A 23,424-nucleotide genomic window follows, 5' to 3' on the forward strand; every position below is an offset into this window, starting at 1 on the left:
AGGTAACCCAATCGGTGTTGGGAAGAAAAACATGGTATGGGAACATCTCTGTCTGTGATTGGACGTCCCGATGCTGAGCTGCAGCATCAGCTGAAATCTAAATGGACCCTGGTTCATCAGAGTCTGGTGATGATTGGATGCAGCAGGTTTGAGTTTTGAACATGAAACAAATTTTTTTATTCCACAGTTTGAGTTACAATCAGAGTGAAAGAAGAAAAATAGATCACAGATTCGGCTAACAGGCTTACAAAAATACTTTGATTCAGCACATTTTAATAAGGGAACCACATAGTTAAATAATCATGAGACAGAGTTAGTGTTGGGCATATTCTCTACACTCCTATCTCTGCTGTTATGTCACTACGTTATCTTTTATATATATTAAAATATATATATTTTATTTTACGCCCCGTGGCTAGGGGTATTTGGGACATAACATAAAACCAGATGGAGTTTGGCATTAAAAAGGATATTTATTCTGTAGTCAGGCAAGCGAAGACAAACAGTGTACAAGGCAAAGGATAAGTGGGCCAATGGGTGCTGTGGCAACAAAACAAAATACAACAGAAAACAAAACCCTCAAAAATCCTAAACCCAAATAACAACACAAGAAGCAAACAAAACACCTCTCTAACTTAAATACTTGATTAACCCAAAATACAATATATATATATATATATATATATATATAATATATATATATATAGATATATAGATATATATATAATTTATATATATAGATATATAGATATATATATAATTTATATATATATATATATATATATATATATATATATATATACACGTCACTGTACTTGTGTTTGTCTTTCACTCTCAACGTGTAGTTCTGCTTCCTGTCTGTGATTTAATCTCACTAGAGTTTAAACAGAGTGAAGCATCTTCTCTACCCTCCACTCTCTGTTTTTATTGGTCACTATGTTTCCTGTTTTTATTTCCTGCTAATCAAACAAGCTAATCTCTCTCGATGCTATCTCTGCACGGTGTCCTGCTCTCTCCGGTGTTTATGTGCAACTATAATTTAACACAGCAGAGCATCTTCCTTATGCTCCTATCTCTGATCAGGAGCACGATGATGATGATGATGATGATGATGATGATGATGATGATGATGATGACTGTTTGTTATTAATGAACACAGACACAAGCTGAGCATTTAAGAAATATAATTTCCCTTCAGAACTATAATTTAAATATAAAGAAGCTGCTCTGATCAATAACTGTACATATTTTCTGTCACTTTCTGTTTTCTGTCTTTTAGTTTTCTTTTTGAAACTTTGAAACGTGTTGAAAGTGTTTTTACTTCATTAAATATCTGAATATGTGAACGTCTTTAGCTGTTGGTTCTGACTCACTGATTGGTCCATTGATTAAAGATCAGGGTCATGTGACATGATTCACTGTGTTCAGAGACACTTCCCAACAGAGGGGTACGATTCAAACGCACAAAAGACCCAAACAAAAAGACATTTTAAGTAAATTTATTTCGCATTACAGGGATCCATGTGTGTGTGTCTGTGTGTGTGCGTGTGTGTGTGCGTGTCTGTGTGTGTGTGTCATCTTATAATAATACAACAAAGATTAGGTCAATATAAATGCAGTACTGAGTTTATAACAGTCAGAAGGCAGACCCAGATGGAGGAGGCGGGACCAGGCGGAGGAGGCGGGGCTTGTTGGAGGAGGGGGGGGCCAGATGGAGGAGGGGGGGTCAGACTATGTCTATGTTGTATTCCTGAGGCTTCAACGTCTGTAAAGAACAACAGTCTGTTAGCAGCTAACACACAGCTGAGCTTGTGGAGTCGGGCTCCGGTGTTTCCGGTCCAGTGTACCAGCTTAAATCGGTGTGATTTTATGCTTTCATCATTATGATACATTCATCATTATGATACATTCATCATTATGACACATTCTGGCATTCTTATAACGATCGCGGGTCTAATAACGATCGCAGTTCTTATAACGATCGCATTACATTACATTACGTGTCATTTAGCTGACGCTTTTATCCAAAGCGACTTACAATTAAGTGCATTCAACTGAGAAGGTCCAAACTCTAGACAACAAGTAGTAAGTGCAAGTACATTAGCTTTAAATAAGCTAAGCTACAAAGAAACATATAAAAGTGCAGGTTCAAGAGTTTTTTTTTATTTTTTTATTTTATCCGAGGTGTAGTCGGAAGAGATGTGTTTTTAGCCTTCGGCAGAAGATGTGTAGGCTTTCAGCCATCCTGATGTCGATGGGGAGCTCGTTCCACCATCTAGGAGTCAGGACAGTGAACAGTCGGGCTTTGGTGGAGTGATTAGTTCTCCCTCGCTGTGGGGGGGCAGCAAGCAGTTTGGCTGATCGCAGGTCTTATAATGATCGCAGGTCTTATAACGATCACAGGTCTTATAACGATCACAGGTCTTATAACGATCGCAGTTCTTATAACGATCGCAGGTCTTATAATGATCTCAGTTCTTATAACGATCACAGGTCTTATAACGATCGCAGGTCTTATAACGATCGCAGGTCTTATAACGATCGCAGGTCTTATAACGATCGCAGGTCTTATAACGATCGCAGGTCTTATAACGATCGCAGGTCTTATAACGATCTCAGTTCTTATAACGATCGCAGGTCTTATAACGATCGCAGGTCTTATAACGATCGCAGGTCTTATAACGATCGCAGGTCTTATAACGATCGCAGGTCTTATAACGATCGCAGGTCTTGTAATGATCGCAGGTCTTGTAACGATCGCAGGTCTTGTAATGATCGATTTATAACGATTGCAGGTCTCACCAGGTTAGTTCTGGTTCTTGAACTGGGTCCATTGAGGATTCTTGGAACCTTGCTGCTATCTAGCAGTTCTGAGTGTAACCATTGTAATCAAGAATGTGTCATCAACGACAGTAAACAGTTGAGACAAGACGGCAGATTGCATTGATCAGCTGTGAGCTTTTGTTCTGGATTCAGCGGGCGCCACATCACGGAAGGTAACCCAGAAGATTAGAATGTTTTTTGGTGTATTTGCCAGGCGAGCAACTCCCCTGAACTGAATAGAAGTCATTTTGAATTTAAAACATCTTTGTGTTCAACGTACCGCCATTTTAAATTAAAGGGGTGATAGAATGCAGAACCGATTTTACCCTGTCATAGTGTAATAACGGTAACTAGGACATACATAGAACCTCAGAGTCGCAAAAGTCACCCTTTCTGGGTCACTGGACTACCAAACGCCGCTGCCCTGACAGAGCTCCAGGGCCTGCAGCTCCCCTCTTCCTGCTAAATGCCCAGTGTGTGTGAGAGAGAGCTCGGTCAGCGAGCTTGTTACGCCAGCAATCTCTTATCACAGGTTCCAGTTAATCTTATGATGGATATGTGTGTTGAGTTATTTAAACGATTGGGGAAATAAACGCCTCTTGTCCGCGGTGAGCTGGATGGAGCTCCATCAATGAGAGCTAGCTAGCCTCCTCCTAACAAGACCTCTAAAATTCACAAAAATGCATTAAATTGGAATCTGAAAAAAGTGTTAGCTAAGACCTTAGGGTAGCTGTGATATAAGTGACGAAATTCAAACTGTAAATATACTATAGTTATGCCGAAAGTGTAGCGGCGATCTTTTCCCATTGGATTGAATGGGACACATAGCCTAGCTAGCAGCTCCTCCTAACAAGACCCCTCATATTCACAAAAATGCATTAGATTGAAATCGTACAAAAGCTAAGCTTTGTAAGACCTTAGGGTAGCTGTGATATAAATGCCTTGACAAAATTCAAAGTGTATATATATACGATAGTTATGCCGAAAGTCTACCCAGGGTTTATGAAAGGACAGGCCGGGCGGGGGGGGCAGAAACCTGGGCAGTACCGGCCGCTGTCACCTTAGCCTGCTGAGCTCCTGAACTCCGACACACAGTCGGACAAAATTTGCTATTAGCCATAATTTTCGTAAAACAGCTTCGCGGAGCCCCGAGCCCCGGTAGTCCAGTAACCCAGAAACAGTGACTTTGCCCTGGGTATGGAGCCCAGCAGGCTGCCGCTTTCTCGTCAGACTGTGTGGAGCTCCTAAAGTCCGACACGTCTTACCAAATTTGCAATTAGCCATCAATTTTCATAAAATGGCCCATATTTGAGCTTTATATAGTTGATTTCTCGCTTAAAAAAGTCTCAGAAGTGAATTTAATAACGAAATAGCAGACAAACAATGTATAACATTGCAGTGTCTGAAATATGAGACCTGCTGTCTCGTCTCCAATATATGTGTATGTTGTTCGGTCAACCAATCAGCGCGCAGCTCATCTAAATATTCATGAGCATACCATATTTGGAAGAAAAGCTCTTGTTACAAATAGAGCCATATTCACAGGGTAGTTAAGGACCCATATAATAGCACCTGGGCCATGTTCAGCCCAACCAATGTTACATACCCCATTAGGAGACCTTAAGGAACAGTGTGAAATACCCTATATAATCATTCTATCACCCCTTTAAAGATGAACTGAACTGGAATTTGAGTAAAGGTGATATAACAGATGTATTTTATTTCTTCTCGTTGGTACAATGATTAAAATGGCTGAATTTGTTAAAAGGGATAAAATGGTACATTGAAAGTGTTGTTGTTGTTACATGGGCGCCGCCATGTTGGAATTCCACAACCAGCTACGTCACTGGCATGGTAAGCTACGTCACTGGCATGGTAAACTACATCACTGGCATGGTAAGCTACGTCACTGGCATGGTAAGCTACATCACTGGCATGGTAAGCTACATCACTGGCATGGTAAGCTACATCACTGGCATGGTAAGCTACATCACAGGTATTGTAAGCTACGTCACTGGCATGGTAAGCTACGTCACTGGCATGGTAAGCAGCCATGGAACGTAAACAGTCAGAGGCTAACAGACATGGCTGAGGAAACTGAAACCAACAGGTCTGGGGGGGGGGGTTTCATACTGTATTGCCCCTGGCTGCAGTAATGAACCGTATAGGGCTAAGGCAGCTAGGGTTATGATACATCTCCACAGGCTACATTTGACAAGGAAACCAGTCCTCAACTCATGGCTAGCTGCCTTAAAACTGGCTAGCCCTCCAACAGCCCCTGGATTTAGAGTCTGTAGCGACCATTTTTTAGCGACAGACTATTGCGAGAGCTGTACATTTGAAACAACAGGGTCACTAGTGAGGGTTAAGTCCAACAGACTGAACCTGAGGCCATACCTTCAATGATCGACTTTTCAGACTACAGTACAGGGCCGACCGATAGACCAACGGCAAGTACCAACACCACCGATGCTGTCTGCCGCAGAGACAAGGCGCTGAAACGCTCCCATCAGGCAGAGGACAGAGAGGGATGTTTAGCTGTTATCCAGCATGCTAGCAAGTCGACTAGGCAAAGGGCTGGATGTAACGTTGTCGTCACATACACAAAACATGTACATATTCACTTACACACACAAATAAAGCCTAACGTGGAGGCTTTATAGCGTTCAACAAAACTGAGACTGACACACTGGCCATTCATTGAAAATGAGTCACAAAACCAAGCTAGATACCACACGCTCCAACCTAGGGAAAGGGCTAGCAGCTAAACACGTTGGAAACACTTATGTCCAACTCCACAAACTAGCACTCCGACCATAGACTGTATGAATAAATCCTGACTCCGACAATATCACAGATCAATAATAATGCGTTACTAGCTGCTAACTAAACCACAGCAGGTCTGTAAACAGACTCCAATGTCCCTTTCTACTCACCCTGATGCTAGCTGGTGTTCACCGCCTCAGGGCACATCGTTGATGCAGAGGGAGTTCAACTCGCAGAAAAAGCTGCTACTTCCTTAGTAAGAGGTATCTGTGCAGTATCCATTTGTGTAATATCCATCAACGACCACAAGGAAAAAATCTGCCAACTCTACACTAGCCTAACGTAAACGGCAAAACTCGTGAATCCTCCGTGTAACCTCAGGTTAACCTGGGGTGACTCTCCTACAGGCAGTGAACTTTTTTTTCTTTTTTCAAACTTTACTTATTTGGGTTTTAACATTTTGCGTGCAGGTAACTTAACAAACGATCCCATTGGATGAATTCGTCCAATCACAGATGGATTCAGTTGCAGTGTCCATGCTCCGGCAGCGCCCACACACACACCAGTCACTCCCCCCCAGACGATCTGTACTGCAGGTGGAGCCTGAAACCATGGACTGGTCATCCTCCATGTGGTGGTAGTCAGACACTGCAGGCCTGTCCCTCACAGGCTCAAATGCGTAACCTATGCCATTAAAATTACTCATTTTCATGTCCATGCTGCACTGTAACCTATATACCTTCGCTGGTCCTACCATGCCAGTGACATCATCGAAATTGTCAGCGTTCTAATACTAACAAACGTAATTTTTGTGTTGCTTAAAAAAAGCTATATTGATTTTTTTTAATTAAAATTTTTAGTGTAATTCATTTTTATTTGTCATAACCAACACATTATCAACGCAGATTATTTTCAGTTCAGTTCATCTTTAAGGAACAGTGTGAAATACCCTATATAATCATTCTATCACCGCTTTAAATACACCTTTTGTTACAGTTCCCCCGGCCCAACCCTACTCCCCAGTCACATGACCTCACAGCTTGATGACACACCTTGTAGTCTCTCTCTGAAGGGGGCGGAGTCGCTGGGATGGGCGGGGCCTCATATCTGGGCAGGGCCCCCTGTGTGGGCGTAGTCTCTGGCGTCTTTGAAGCCGCTTCATATGATTGGTTGGTCATGATGATCAGCTGCTGAAGAAGAAACAGATTGAGGTTTGAATCTGAAACACGAGGGGTGAAGTCTGTTTCCTGTTGATTCACCTGGTCTGTGACATCACACAGGACTCACCTGGGGTCTGATTTATAAAACTGTGCGTAGGATCCGTGTAAGGAAATCCGTGTAAGGAGGTTGGTTGGGGGGGTGGATGGGTCAAACACAGGACTTTAACCCAGGAGACCGGGGATCGTGTCCAGCGTGTCACCATTCCTAAACCCAACCGTCCATTATTCCCGCGTGTCACGGAAACGTCAGCCCACCCACGACCTTTTCCTTAACATAACTGCGGGGACGCCAATAGTCCCGACCCAGTACGTTTAGTTAAAGCGCTGTTGGTCACGAGAATCCTACAGCGCGTTATATGATGCTGAAGGAGACTTTTAGCGTCAATAACAACGACAAAGACATCTGACCAAGCATCCATATTTTACAAGATGGGAGTGAGAATCCCGCCCTGTACACGCCCACTTTTAACCATAAATACTCAATGCAAAGCACCTGATGAATGCTGATCAGTATGTTAATGAGCCTGGCGTGCTATTGTTCTTTCGTTATGGCGAATCATGATGACAGGTGGGAATAAGCAAAGAAGTGTAACTTCTCAGAAACCGAACATTGCTGAAAATTCAATTATAATGCCTGTTCTTGTGTAGGGAAACCTGATCTATAGTCTACCTTTATTAATAATACGTCCAAAACGGCAGGCGTTACGGCACTCAGGACAGCTTCGATATACCAGACCTATATGATAAGATTTAACAATTTGTGATTGATAACACCTTGCCACAATCACAGCATCAAGTAGTGGTATTCCACCCCGAGATACAATATACATTTTTCCCACATTTACTTTCTGTAGTCTGACTTCAGTTCACCACCTCATCATCTGCGTTGCCAATTCCAAAATGTGTGTACATGGGTCAGAGTTTGCATGGAGGACCGCGCATTCTCCCGTCAAGTTTGATTTTTATAAATCACAACCTTTGCGTGGGAAGTGGCGTACGCACATTTTCAGCCCCGTTTTGTGCGTACGCCACGTTTATAAATGAGATACCTGGTCTGTGACATCACACTGGACTCACCTGGTCTGTGACATCACACTGGACTCACCTGGTCTGGGGACTGAGGTGAAGCTTTGCAGCCAAGCACAGTAACACAGATGGAGACCATGAAGCCCAGGAAGGAGAAAACAGCCAAAACACATAAAACTCCACGAGTCTGAATATGGAAAAACCCCAAAACAGTTTACAGCTGATGAACCCCAAACTGGACTCTTAGGTCAGGTTCACACCTTCCCACTGCAACAAACATCACATGTGATGTAATAATTAATCAAAAATCTGAGAATGTCAATGACATTAAACCAAAATGTCTCACCACAGATAAGTCATTGTAATAGTTGTGGTGGTAGTAGTAGTAAGGATGGTTAGAATCATATCTCTGGAACAGGTATCCAGTTACATTCAAAACATCCAGAACGTAGATGGTGGTAGCAGCACCAGAAGCAACAGCAGCAACAACGCTGAGTCCCACACCTCCATTCACCTGCAGACCAGAGACACGTCAGAAAACACCTGGAACACCTGGAAATCATAGGAGCAAGTTTCCTACAGACTTAGATTACAAAATGCCTTGCTGTGCATTATGGGATGAGGACAAGGATGCTCTTTAGCAAACTCGCTCCGTGGCGATCTCCCCGACAAACTCTGAGTCATCAGCAGGGGCGGATGTTAACTGTTAACTCCCAACTTTCCAAAAACACACAACAGAGACATCTTCATATTGTTTAGGAAACCAAGAGTGGTGAAAGGGCGAAAATCTGCATAGCTCAAAATGCGTACAGTTTACACGCCCCTTGGCTTAAGAAAGTGGGCGTGTATGTTTACGTGAAGTCATGATGTCATGTTGACAGAGACATCTTCATATTGTTTAGGAAACCAAGAGTGGCCAATGATGTGAATGTTGTCACATAACTTGTGTCGCTGTATTATGTTTTATTTCATCAACTCATCCGCTGATTCGGACCAGAGCAAACAGTGTGGTATCATATGGACCCAAACGGCTGAAAAATGCTAAAATGTCAAATTTTGGCCCTTGGTCCGGACCAAATGAACCGAACTAGAGATGTAAAAGCAAGAGTAATTTACTGCCATCCTGAGTGTGGTGATAATGAGTTACTGACCCGACATTTGTTCATCGATGTCCCAGCACACACCATCAGAGATCCAGACAAGATGTCCTACAACAGACCAGAGACAGCTTTCTGTCAGCTCACAGGTTTAATACAGAGATAAAGTCTTCTCTTCGTTAAGTAATATATTATTTATTCTCCTGAGAAAACCACTGACATGTTTCTGTGACAAACCTGGACCCCCCCCCCTATTCTCTTTACGCTCTTTTGTACTATTCATCCACCCAGGCATGCTCAACTGTCACTTCCTCCAACCTTTGTTGTCACACAAATTTTGTATACCACAATCTGCACTAACTGTATATTGACTCTTTATTACATCTCAGCATTTATATATTCTGTCTATTCATGTATACTGTGATATTATTGACCTATATCATCATCTAGACCAGTGGTTTTCAAACTTTTTTTCTCAATAATGTACCCCATTTGAATTGTGTTTTTAAGCCAAGTACCCCCTGACCAGCGATAGATTTACCAAAACAACAGCCAAGTATCTGAAAAACAACTATTGAAAAAAGGCAACTAAAACCTTAAAACAAAAACTTAAAAAATTGGAAATAGTCAGTAGAAAGAAGGAAGTAAGGCAAGAATAGGTGGAAAATAGTATCAAAATCTTAGGAAACAGCGACAAAAACTTTGTTAAAAGCGACAGACTTTTTAAAAAAAACACAGTAGGAAGGAAGGAAGACATACTTCGAAAAAAGTGACAAAAACCTTGAAAAAGGCGGATTTGTTTTTTTTTTTAAGTGTCAAAACCTTCAACAAACTTGGACAAAAAAAGAAGACGGTGGAAGGAAGGAAGAAAGGAAGGAAGAAATAAAGGAAGAAAGGAAGGAAGGAAGGAAGGAAGGAAGGAAGGAAGGAAGGAAGGAAGGAAGGAAGGAAAGAAGGGAGGGAGGAAGAAAGGAAAGAAGGGAGGAAGGGAGGAAGGAAGGAAAGAAGGAAGAAAGGAAGAAAGGAAGAAAGGAAGAAAGGAAGGAAGGAAGGAAGAAAGGAAAGAAGGATGGAAGGAAGGAAGGAAGGAAAGGAGGGAGGAAGAAAGGAAAGAAGGGAGGAAGGAAGGAAGGAAGCAAGAAAGGAAGGAAGGAAGGAAGGAAAAAGGAAAGAAGAAAGGAAGGAAGGAAGGAAGGAAGGAAGGAAGGAAGGAAGGAAGGAAGGAAGGAATATACTAAAAAATAGTGACAAAAAGCAAAAAAAACTTTAAAAAAGCGACAAACTTCAAAAACCTGCAGTCCTCCAAAGTACCCCCATTTGAGAACCACTGGTCTAGACCACACTTTGCACCAACTGTATACCGACGAGCTATACTGTATATCGACTCTTTACTACATCTCAGAATTGTATAGACTGTCTATTAATGCATATGAATCTGAATCTGTCTGACAAACACAGAGGTGAGAGCCTTAAATTAGACTTGTGCAGCCAGCACATAATAATAGATAGAATGGAGCCAATAGAATGGACAAATAGGATGGAGCCCTATTAGTTGTAAAAGTCAAAGAAAAAGGTTGTAAAGTGAATATATTTAATCAAAGACTGGTTTGTATGTTATTTTATCCATTATTTTATTATCTAATCATAATCATTTTCCAATGTCGTCCTCATCTTCATCTGAACTTTCTACACAGGTCGCCTGGTTTTCACACTCTGTCAGTTTACACGTCTGTGCACCTGAGGCCATTTGCAAGACACATACATCGTGGGAATGAACACTTTTTTGTACAGTTGCAGGCGAGTAGATCCAGGCAGAGGTGTATAAAGTACTAGAGACCCATACTTGAGTAAAAGTAAAAGTGACTTGAGTAGAAGTAGAACTGCTCTTTAAGCACAACACTTAAAGGGATACTTCACCGATTTAGCATTCAGCTTTGTATCAGTAGAAACCCGATAGTATTTCTGAATGACCGTCCTTCCCTCCCTCATGTCCCCCTGAGACGAGAGATCTCTGCATTTGGGGCCTGGAAAAAATCTTCCGATGACGTAAAATGAAAATTTTTGCGTCATCGGAAGATTTTTGGGCCAGTGTCAGTACCCGATCCGTTCCACCGGCACGATCCGTTCTGCACATGTGCAAGATGACACGTATGCCATGACGTAGGCGCAGATGATAATGCTGCGTTAATTCCACCTCGGAATAACAGGCACCGCCCCACTGGTTACGTTGTTTCTGACTAGCAGCATTCACATGGTCGGTGGCTGTCTGTCAGTACCCGATCCGTTCCACGCTAGCCTCCACCGGGATAGCTAACAGCTAATTCGGCTAACCGCTAGCCGACAGCTAGATTCAGTCTAAAATAACGCATGCGCAGAACGGATCGTGCAGGCAGAGCGGACAGCTAGATTCAGTCTAAAATAACGTTAAGTCAAACTTAATGGGAGAAGCAGCTACAGCTAAATTAAGACTTTACAGTAATACCAATAAAGACAAGTATTGAGTGATTGTATTTTAAATGAGCACAAGTAAAGTAGAACTGAAGTAACAGCTGTTATATATGTTAACGTTTATTTTCAAGTTTTATTTTGAGGGTCTTTTTGAGGGAAGTTTACATGCTGTCTCAGCTAGCGGTTAGCCGAATTAGCTGTTAGCTAAACTAACGTTAGCTTAACTATGGAGGCTAACGGCAGACCGCTGCAATCAGCTAGCGGTTAGCCAAATTAACCGTTAGCTAAACTAACGTTAGCTTCCCGGTGGAGGCTAACGGCAGACCGCTATAATCACCTAGCGGTCCGCCGAATTAACCGTTAGCTAAACTAACGTTAGCTTCCCGGGGGAGGCTAACGGCAGACCGCTATAATCACCTAGCGGTCCGCCGAATTAACCGTTAGCTACCGCTATAATCACCTAGCGGTCCGCCGAATTATCTATTAGCTAACTAACGTTAGCCGGAGGCTAGCGTGTGAACATCTTGCGAATGCGCAGAACGGATCGTGCCGGTGGAAGCGGTGCCGTTATTCCAAGGTGGTGGTGGAATGAACGCAGCATTATCATCTGCGCAACCAGTGGCAAGGACTACAGCCAGTATTAGGATCTACTTCCGTATATTTTCAACACGCCCACAGGGGGTTGGACTGCCAAGTCTGGCCGAGGTATTCCGAATGAAAACGACTGTCAGCCATCTTGAACCTTCGCTAAACAGGCTTTCGGTTTTCAGTAGAAAACATTTACAACAATTATCTGCATTCAAACTACCGGACGTGTGTACCACCGGGATACATCGGTACAGATCGGAGAATATGGAGGAAACGTTATTACAGACGCAATACTCGGCACACTACGTGAGCTTCGCCTGCACGGAGACCAGCGGTGTCGCTCAATGCCGCTAGCCGGCTAGGGGACATCCTCATCGGCTAGGTGGAAAGCTAACGCTAGCTGTCCACCTGTCCCAGCCATCCTGCTTGCAAGTGTCTGCTCATTAAACAACAAGCTGGACTAAATCCTCCTTCAACAAAACTCCGAACGTGAGTTCAGTGACTGCTGTGTTTTTGTTGTTGTGGAAACATGCCTGAACAACAGTGTACCGGAACCGGGACTATCCAGCTACCAGGCTGCTCTCGCCGGCCCGTGGAGGTGGGCTGTGTTAAACGGACTGGTGTAGAAATAAAATCCAACTAGCTACTGCTAACTGCTGTGGGCTGTGTTAACACCGAGTGGCGCAGAAATGTGGTGATTTGTATCCATTTAACTGCTAACTGCTGGTGGAGTTTGTGACTGTTAAATGCCGACCATTCGACATTCCACGCTAATTCACGGCTGTGATTATACTCTGTGTTTAGCTACACCAATGCTAGTATGCGTTAGCTGAACTTTACGGATCCTGCTTGCAAGTGTCCACTCATTTAGACCACAAACTGGACTACATCCAACTTCAACGAAACTCCCAACGTGAGTTCAGAGACTGTTGTGTTTTTGTTGTTGTGGAAACCTGCCTGAATAGTGTACCGGACTGTCCAGCTACCAGGCCTGCTAGCCCTCCGAGCTAGAGATGCTCTGTCGCAAGGTAAAAGAGGTGGGCTGTGTTAACACGAAGTGGTGCAGAAACGTGGTGATTTTGTTTAACTGCTAACTGCTGGTGGAGTTTGTGACTGTTAAATGCCGACCATTCTACATTACACACTAATTCACGGCTGTGTTTATGCTCGGTGTTTACAGCCCACCAAGCGCTAATGCTAGTATGTGTTAGCTGAACTTTACGGAGCCTATAAAGTGTGTGTACTAAATGTAGCCTGTTTCGTATGTCGTTTTTATATAATGTCGTTTTTATATATGTTAAATGTGTAACACCACTTGAGTCACGATGAAACGTTGTTTCGTGTATATGGTTGAAATGACAATAAAACACGCTTGAGTTGAGTTGAATGCCTCTGTCGGTCTGTCAAGCGGTAGGCGTGGCTTGGGAGTGGACTCAAAGCAACAAAGCAGGTGCATTCTGGGATTTGGTGTTTTTCATCCATATAAGACCAAAACACATTTTCTGGCTTTTCTCGGCCTAGAAGGCACAAATTTCAATTTTTTTTTCACATTTCTACTACATAAGTGACCCAATTTAAAGATATATTCAGCTTTCCAGCGGTGAAATATTCCTTTAAGTAGAAGTACTAAAGTATTCAACATTTATTGTACTTAAGTATTGCAAGTAGTTTATTTTCAAATGTACTACTCAAGTACTGAAAGTAAAAGTACAAAGTAAAGTTTTTTAGTTATTCAAGAAAGCAGTCAAAAGTTTGAATATCATATTGTTTATATTATTTCAAATGTTTAGCCTAAGGCTGTATCCAACGGAATTAACAAATATTAAATATATTATATTACAAATAACAAATATTAACAAATACTGAACTAAAATGTACAATTATCACACTGTGCAAGTAAAATAAACATCCTCTCCAGCACAGTAACGATTAAAGCCCCAAAAAAACGTAACACACACTAGCTAGTAACGTGTGATGTACAGGAAAGTTAGCAAGCTAGCAACATCCAGATAAACTAGATCAGCTTCACATCACAGGGTCAAACATCCAGGCTTGGCACTTGTGGGTCCTTTTTTTCTAAACATCTTTTCCAAATACCAGCCTGATAGTTATTTCGCAGTGTGTGTTGCCTCAAGCTATTCTTGCACGGTGGGAGTTGATGACTCTCGATTTCACCTATCTTTGCACAGAAAAGGTGGTACCTGAGCTTGTTGATCATGGTGGTTGATGCTTTTGGGGCATAGAGGACACATGTAAATGCCTCCAGTTTGTTGCTCAGTTCTGGTGAGAGGTCCCATTCCTGCCCCAACTTCAAGAATGTGTCTTGTGTTTCTTTGTTGTTTATCAGGAGTGTAAGTGCCCTTGTCTTCCCTTTGTCTGCAAAAGTGCTTACAGTGTCACATCCTGTGTAGGCGTGCAACCCAATGAGAGCCCTACAAGTGTCCATGCCAACAGTGGCTGCAACATTCCTGATAGCTTCCAACCTTGTACAGGTTCTTGTGTCACACTTCAGGAACAATGGGGCCTCAATCTTGTCACAGAATGCTAAAGACATGATTAAGACATCTGTGTCTTCTGAACAGATAACTATAGATTGGTATCCCTCTCTTGCGGCATGGATGGCATGGAGAAGTAGTCGTCCATCTGCTTCTTCTTGTTGACATTGAAGAGTTGACACCTCTTCACTGTCTTGATATGTGATTCTTTAACATTTGTCAATCACAGTTGCATATAGAATCTTCTCCTGTAGCTTTTCTCTGTATTCTGGCTTCCTCCATTCATTCACTATGAAGCTAATGAGCTAGTTTTGTTATTGACTTTGGTCAGGAAGCTCCTCCACTGCCTCACCATCTTTGTGCTTGTGATATCCTGCAACTCATGACCAGTCTCTTCACCCCGTAGAGATCTTTCACTATTCTTGATTGAGTTCTGCTTGTATGTGTCGAACACAACATCTATTCTTCTACTCCAGCCATCGTCAACTGGCCGATGAGCAGTTATAAAACAATTAAAAACAATTTAAAAACTTTAAAAAAACATTAAAAAAACATTAAAAAACAAGAATAAAACTTACAGTGCAGTATAAGAGTTAAAAGAACTGAAAAGTAGATAAAATAGGTTATTTAAAGAAAGGCGACATCAAAAAGAAAGGTCTTCAGCTTAGATTTAAAAGAACTGAGAGTTGCAGCGGACCTGCAGTTTTCTGGGAGTTTGTTCCAGATATGTGGAGCATAAACACTGAACGCTGCTTCCCCCTGTTTAGTTCTGACTCTGGGGACAACAAGTAGTCCTGTCCCAGACCCCCTGAGAGGTCTGGGTGGGTCATAGTGTAGCAGCAGATCAGAAATGTATTTTAGCCCTAAACCGTTTAGTGATTTATAAACCAGCAAAAGTATTTTGAAATCAATTCTTTGAGGCACTGGAAGCCGGTGTAAAGACTTCAGTACTGGAGTGATGTGATCCACTTTCTTGGTTTTAGTGAGGACTCGGGCAGCAGCGTTCTGAATCAGCTTCAGCTGTCTGATTGATTTTTTAGGGAGACCTGTAAAGACACCATTTGCAACTCTATTCACATCCGGCATTCTGTACAGCGATGCCCGAGCTCCACACATAGAGCTGAGCCGAGATGTGTGTGTGCACCTGACTGGGAACGATACAGAGAGGATTACCAACGCCCGCTGCACAAGATGAACTCACGCTAGTCTCTTTTCTGTAACTAGGTTACAATTAAACCTTCGTGAGTAAAAAGTCAATACTTATCAATGCACTCACCTGTGTAGACCGGCATAAACATGTAGAAAGCGATATTTCAATCTGCTCTGTCTGCTCAGTCCGCTCTTGTCCACCACGCTGTTTTACGCAAACACAGCTCTACTCTGCAAATAGCGAATTTTTACAAACAAGCTAAAACAAAAGCTGTCGGTTTGTAGTCTAACTGTTTATCTTAGTTTGCCAGGAATCTGGAAATTTAACTGCTGGCTGAACAAACCAAACTCTCCGCTGGAGCGGTAAATCTATGGAGGTATTATAAGTGGCTACTTAATATGCACGTGAATGACGCGATCGTTATGTTCGCGTTCTTCATTCTTGATGATGATGATGATGATGATGATGATGATGATGATGCTGGTTGTATTATTTTGCAACAGCTTTCATTGCAAATGAGGCACACAATGCGAGTGCATAGCCTGCTTATCCATTCATTCTTAGTCCATTCATCATTAAAGCTGGGCTTTTGGCTTTTCCACGTCAACTTTTCGCTTCAGCCTCTTTGACAGTGACATGTTTACCTGACAACAGCCTTTCTTTCTGCAAGCATTTTCCACCAATCAGGATGCTGCATACAACAACAATGTTTCCATAATCACAGACTTTAACCATCACTCCTCAGTGAACTGCCTCCTAGTCGGAGATCTTTTTCTAGTTAAAGAGCCAGTCATCATTATGGAGTTTCCATGTTTTTTAGGAGTTTGCTCACATTAATACAATGTAAGAGAAACAATATAGCATTAATTCAGTAAGAAAGTGAAAATTTCTAACAAGAATAGGCGTATGTATAAATTCATTTTATTTTCTTTATTTGAAAGTCCGGCCCCCAGAGTGTCTGCTTAGAAAAATTCTGGCCCTTGGAAAAATGCAGTTGATGACCCCTGTTCTACTCTGACTGCCTTCCGTCAAAGCTATAACCAGGATTGTTGTAGCAACATCTCTGAAAGTAACTTCATCACCTTTCACTCATTGGACTAAGTTCATCCTATCAACCAGAGTGGCAGAGTTTTCTGGGTGTTTCTCATGTAGTGTTACATTTTTCTGCAAGGCTGTGGCCAAAGTATCTTTGTTTGTTTTTCTCAGCAATCCATCTGGTGTGGAGAGTGCCCAGGGCAATGGACCAAGAGGATGAGAAAGGATATCCTCCTTGTTAAGTCTACGTGCTTGTGCCATCACTATGATGCGTCCAAACAGAGACCTGTCTGCTTTCAAGATGACTGCCCTCCCACTTGATTTCACTTCTTTCTTCTTACACATATCACTGAATGTTTTCAGCTTGTTGGTTTTCATTGGGTCGTGGAATTTCTTTGCTGGTGTTTCTTTGTCTAGTCTCTCATCCTTGAAGTTTGCATAGCATTGCTCACCAATCTCATATGCCTTCATCAGGTCGGAGACAATGGGCCTCATTCACCAATATCTTCCTAAGTTTTCTCTTAAATATGTTCTTAAGAAGGTTCCTAAGAAAAGTCTACGTCAGATTCATGACGTGTTCTTAAACAGCAGAATTGTTCGCATCTGTGTTCTTAGGATTGTTGAATCCCACGTCTTCGTAACTGAAAGCGCGTGCCAGTTGTTCCTAATTAGCATAAGAAAACGCCCCGCAAATTCCCATATAAGGACATGACACTTCCTGTGCACCTCCTGGGAGACAGGTTTTCGGAGATTGTCGGAGGAAGTACTGAATCTCAGTACTTAAATAAAAGTACAAATAACCAGAGACATATTTACTTTAGTAAAAGTAGAAGGTGTCCACTACCACAAACAAGGCCTGGCTTTTAAAAAAAGTTCCTATCCTAACCAGCATAAAATGGAAATATGTTGTTAGAATCGGAATGCGGTTTGTTTTATTCATGGATGTATTTTATTTTCTTTAACCGTGAAAGTAAGCAAATAAAGTGTGTGAAGCAGCGCAAATGGGGAGATGTGAAGAGGTCCAGCCAAATAAATAAGATATGAACGCAGCTTGGCGGAGGAGTAAACGACGCTGTGGAGAGAAATAGATATAGCAACTTTGATTTAAAAACGGGAATAATAAAAACAAACGTCTTCACTTTTACCGGGGGCTGTATTACCGAGGGTCAGCGGCGCTGCGCCCGGGCTCTGCAGCACCGTAGCCGGCTTGGATCAGCGGTGCCCCATATATACAGTATCTACGGCAACCAAACTTTACTGGTGAGACAAACGTGTGACGGTCAGGAAAACGTTTTGGCAGAGGGGGGAAACTGATCAGAAAATGTAACGGAACATTGTAGAAATGTAGTGGAGTAGAAAGTATAGATAATTGCTGCAAAATGTAACAAAGTAAAAGTCAAAAGTAGGCTATGCAATATTGAGTCTACTTAAGTAAAGTACAGATACGTGAAAAATGTACTTAAGTACAGTTAGGACGAATTTGTACTTTGTTACATTCTACCACTGCATTTTGGCCCTATAAATAGCGATCAATCACCAAATAACGCAGGATTTAATCAGTTTAATTGCTGATGTAAATTGCAGTGTTAGTGTTTTTTTTTGCATACTATGATATTTTTTTCAACAAATGATCAGAAATACATTACAGTACAATACTATCATTGTAAACGACTGTAGAATTAAATAAAATGCAGTGAGCAATCATTTGGAGCAAATTGTCATCACTCAAATGTGCGTAAGAGTGCTTTTCAGTGTTCGTAGATTTTGTTCTTAGCTAATAACAAATCCAAGTTAAGAAAACATTAGTGAATGCCAGAATCTTCGTAAAAAGTTCGTAAGAAGGGTTTAAGAACACATTTCTTCGTAAGAACGGTTGGTGAATGAGGCCCAATGTCTTTGGGAGCTGTCTTTGCCGTAGAGATGCTAATGAGGTCCTGCTTCTCTGCAAATAAGAATATATTTTATTGTCACTGTACTATGTACAACAAAATTGAGTGCTCACAGTCTGTGTTTACAGTATTAAACATTTTATGGCAGCATTTAATGTGACTACTGCTGTTGGGTATAAACTGTTTTGTCTGTTTGTGCATGTTTTGATTGATATATACCGTCAAATGGGTTTATCCATCCTTGTATGAAGCTAACCACTGCTGAAACTGCTTCCTCATCTTTCTGGATTCTTGGTGACTGTAGCTCTGAATGAGAAAGCTGTGATTTGTTGCCTTGTAGCATCTTCCTTAACTGTCCTAGGAATGCACTGCCGTGCTCAGTTGTTAGATAGTAACGCCTGACTACTCCAGCTTTCAGGCTAAACCGTGATGTGCCTCCAGGAGTCTGTGTGTCTTTATTCACTGTGACTTCAATAGCCTGGTCTACAGGAATCCTCCCAAATGTGTTGTTATTTGACAGCTGCACTGAGAACTGGCCTGTCTTGAATGTTTTATGTTGACCACCTGTGACAGCGTATATTATGTCCTGACTAAATGATTGAACCAACGCAGTGATCTTCTGTGTTTGAGTTCTGGTGTCAGGATTTCTAGCGAGCAGTCAAACGTTCTAGTTGATCTGGTAAGGTGATATAACCACTATCTTTCACATCAGATGGATGGAATGACCAGGGGGTCACAGTCATCTCCTGTTTAATTATTGATCTGATATGTGATGATGTCTGATCTATTATCTTGTTGACATTGGTTGACTTGGCCCTCCAAACGTTGAGTTTCCTCAGCAGATTTTTATTTTCCAAGACAACATCCCTTCTGGAAACATCAGAAATATATCGACAGAATTTCCCAGCTCATTTTCAAGCATCCTTCAAATGTTCTTTGTTGAATCCTGCAGGCTTGTAACTCCACCAGATAGCATGAATGATGTGAGCTTTGTCACCAAAGAAGTGACCTGTACAACTGTTTTGTTGGGTATGATATCAGTTCTGATATACACGAAAAGGTCTTTATAGGCTTCCCTTTCAATCCTTTTATACTCTTCATCACCATCTGTTCCTGCATCGTTATCTTGGTTCTTGGACTCCTTTTTCTTGATTCTTGTGTACACACTTCAGATTCTTTGTACTGGCTGTCCATTCTGAAACCAGATCTAAATCTCCTCTACTCAGGTCTATTGTGCAAGAGTATCCCACCATCACAGTAACTAAAAAAGAAAATCACAAGGGTGGTGATGTAAACATTACAGGTTAATGAACAATTGTGTTGAAAAAAAGAAAGAAAAGGTTTGTTACTTGACATTACTTAAACCCAACCCATCATAACATATGCTTAACCTGATGTCACTTACATCCTCTTGGAAATGTTGGAACTGATGTAGCTAGCTAGCCTGCACTGTAGCAGTTACTGTTACTGTTACACTGTTTGACCTGCAAGTTAGCTAGCCTGCTAGATAGCTAGCCTGCAAAAAACACCAAGCTTACATTAGCTACTGTTACAGGTACAGCTATAGGTATAATCTCCCTCTGTCTATTCCCCATCAATTTACAAGCACAAGAGAAAAAGTATTTGGTACTTACATTTAATACCCCTGGAACTCATTGGAAGTTGATTGAAGATGTGTTGTTATAACCATTCAACTGAACCAACGATCTTTTCACAAAACTGACAAAACCTTGTCAAACTGTCAAAATCCATCAACATTACGTGCATGAGCTACTTTCTGACATTCTAAATGAAAGTGGCTGAATATCAAAATACATGATAGAAGCATTTTGTTAAACCACTTACAAGTATTATGTTGAGAACACTATTGAAACAATTACTTTTTATTACAACTGTACATGAATAAATAGGCCATTTGGCCCTGGACTAATAGGGTATTCTATTTGTCCATTCTATTGGCTCCATTCTATTTTGAAGACTTTATTAGACTTAGACTGGCTACACAAGTCTAATTTAAGGCTCTCACATATAAATAGTATGGGTATATTGTAAATTTTCTGAATCATCAGAGTGCCTTGAGTATTGACGTTGTTGAGTTTTGTGTCCCTGGTGTTCCTTCATGCCCCAGGGATAAAAGAAAGCATACAGTTTAGGCGGAAATTGTGAGAAAATGTGTGTTATTTCTGGTAAAGATCACGTGACCTCTGTGTTTGTCAGACAGATTCAGTACTGGGCTTACATGAAAGCCTAAAAGGTCCCCTTTCCAACGATACCAAGCACCATATTATAGAATATTGACAATATCCCTACCATGAGCCTAAACCAGATATACACCAGATTTAAAAAACAGAATTTATCTTAGGGGGTTAGTAACTTCATGAGCTGAAAAAAAGTGATTTCGCTACCACCCCTGCACTGCTATCGTGATTTGTCTAGTACTAGGGGTGTATACCTTGCCAAAAATCACTAGGAGACTTTGTCCCCCCAGATGATACCGATGGTCCAAATTTGGGGCCCTGGCTCATGGACTAATATTGACTTTTCTACATTCAACATCTACATAGACTGTCTATTCTGGTTAACTGTGTTATTACTGACCTATATCACTAACCAGACCACTATTTGCACTAACTGCATATCGACTCTCCACTAAATTTGAGCATTTACATAGACTGTCTATTCATACATATTGCATTATAACTGATTCAGCACCACTAACAAGATCATAAATTGTTTTGTTTGGCTCTTTACTACATCTCAGCAGTGATATAGACTCTATTCATGTATATTGTGTTATTACCATATCACTTTCGCATATCCATCGACTTACTTATACCTCACTTTGCACCATCTTTGTAATGCCTACTTAATCTGTATTTTAATCTGTATTTATGTAACCTATTGTATTCTGTATTACTATACTGTAAATGTAAAACTGTATGTTGTCTTGCACGCTTATGCTTTTCTTGGCCAGGTCGCCATTGCAAATGAGAATCTGTTCTCAACGGCCTACCTGGTTAAATAAAAGTTAAATAAATCAAATAAAACAAATCACACAACATCTTCTAGCTTCTTCAAACTTTTCTTGTTAACTCACAAACAGCGGTGCCCAGACGAAAGCGCCAGAGTACATCCCCAGAGTATATGTATCTGGAATCATGGCGAGCTCAAAGAGAAAGACGGCCAGGCCGATCATGATCTGCACCGTCTGTAGGGAGGAAACATGGCCACACATCAGTCCTGCATTCTCAGTTCTTATCAGCTATGAAATTATAATCAGATGGTGTCTCTCACCCCGAGGGCCAGCAGTTGTTCCCGGTGGTTCTTCTTCTCTGCAGAGTTTTGTGTCGCAGCACCCTGAGGTGCCGGGATCACATGGGTGACCACGAGCACACCGCCCGCTTCTGTAGTTATAGACGTAGACGCCGACATGTCAGAGAGGAACTGAGAGGATCTGCTGTGATTTGCTGCTTAATAATGGAGCTTTAATGTTAATTATTGATCAGAGAGCCAAAAATACAGAAGCTGTTTCCTCCTCAGAGTCCCAGGATCAGGAAATGCATCTGAGCACGTAAGCGCTAGCTTATCTGTCCTCTCTGCATATTGACAAAGAGCGGAGCTCCGACACACACACACACACACACACACACATACACACACACACAAACAAACACACACACACACAGACACACACACACACACACACACATGCGCGCAGAGGTGTGGACCGAGTAAACTCGAGCAAACTACGTGGGCTCTGCAGTTTTGTTGAAGTCACAGTGAGTCACGGCGATGCCGATAAAGTGGTTTCAAATAGTAAATAGTTTTTATCAATGAAATTATCTAGCCTTGTGACAAATAGTTTTTCGAGTATTTTTGAGAACTGACAAAGCAAGGATATCCATCTATAGTTATTGAAAATATGTGAGTCACCAGATTTATACAATGGGATGACTTTAGCTACTTTAATCTTCAGGAATTACTCCTGTTTTAAATGATAGATGATTTTATATATATATATATATATATATATATATATATATATATATATATGTGTGTGTGTGTGTGTGTGTGTGTGTGTGTGTGTGTGTGTGTGTGTTAGTGGGTCTACAATCCCGTCTATTACTTTTTTTACTAGAGACATATCAATTTCATCACAATCTTTGGAAGTTTTTTCATACTTTTACTTACAGTCTGTATAATTTCGTTGTTTTCTACAGTTCCCAAAAAAGTGAGTATGTAGCTACTTGACCATGAAGGCCTGATTCACGCAGTCTCCTCTTAACATTTGTTCTAGAGATGTGTCTGCTGCTAGAACTCTGTGTGGCATTCATCTGGTCTCTGATCTGAGCTGCTGTTAACTTGTGATTTCTGAGGCTGGTGACTCGGATGAACTTATCCTCAGCAGCAGAGGTGACTCTTGGTCTTCCTTTCCTGGGACGGTCCTCATGTGAGCCAGTTTCGTTGTAGCGCTTGATGGGTTTTGCGACTGCACTTGGGGACACATTCAAAGTTTTCGCAATTTTCCGGACTGACTGACCTTCATTTGTTAAAGTAATGATGGCCACTCGTTTCTCTTTACTTAGCTGATTGGTTCTTGCCATAATATGAATTCTAACAGTTGTCCAATAGGGCTGTCGGCTGTGTATCAACCTGACTTCTGAACAACACAACTGATGGTCCCAACCCCATTAATAAGGGAACAAATTCCACTAATTAACCCTGACAAAGCACACCTGTGAAGTGAAAACCATTTCAGGTGACTACCTCATGAAGCTCATTGAGAGAACACCAAGGGTTTGCAGCGCTATCAAAAAAGCAAAGGGTGGCTACTTTGAGGAATCTAAAATATAAGACATGTTTTCAGTTATTTCACACTTTTTTGTT

The 23,424-nt window shown here is 41.5% G+C and overlaps 1 protein-coding gene across 2 annotated transcripts; it reads right to left on the reverse strand.

Moving 5' to 3' along the window:
- Positions 1–1,352: 1,352 nt before the first annotated feature.
- Positions 1,353–22,144, reverse strand: LOC120562374 (membrane-spanning 4-domains subfamily A member 15-like). Of its 2 annotated transcripts, none has more exons than XM_039806083.1 (7): positions 21,832–22,144; positions 21,635–21,745; positions 8,987–9,043; positions 8,182–8,349; positions 7,915–8,022; positions 6,642–6,776; positions 1,353–1,765 (listed from the first exon to the last, which is right to left on the reverse strand). In XM_039806083.1, exons 1-7 carry the CDS (start codon positions 21,967–21,969, stop codon positions 1,727–1,729), a joined length of 756 nt encoding a protein of 251 aa, XP_039662017.1. In that variant the 5' UTR covers positions 21,970–22,144; the 3' UTR covers positions 1,353–1,726. The 2 variants fall into 2 exon arrangements, with proteins under 2 accessions (XP_039662017.1, XP_039662016.1); XM_039806082.1 differs by having other exon boundaries at positions 1,354–1,765; positions 6,642–6,779; positions 21,832–22,142.
- Positions 22,145–23,424: the final 1,280 nt, after the last annotated feature.

Source organism: Perca fluviatilis, chromosome 7 (assembly GCF_010015445.1).
Source record: "Perca fluviatilis chromosome 7, GENO_Pfluv_1.0, whole genome shotgun sequence".
Lineage (NCBI taxonomy): Eukaryota > Metazoa > Chordata > Actinopteri > Perciformes > Percidae > Perca > Perca fluviatilis.

Bases quoted from the DNA above. Each gene is read 5' to 3' on its own strand.
- LOC120562374 (XM_039806082.1), bottom strand. From the start codon at position 21,969: ATGTCGGCGTCTACGTCTATAACTACAGAAGCGGGCGGTGTGCTCGTG. The intron at 6,780-7,914 runs GTGAGTCCAGTG...TTTCTTCTTCAG, and splicing joins CACCTCAGTCCCCAGACCAG to CAGCTGATCATCATGACCAA. The intron at 1,766-6,641 runs GTGTGTCATCAA...TGTTCTTTACAG, and splicing joins CTTCAGAGAGAGACTACAAG to ACGTTGAAGCCTCAGGAATA.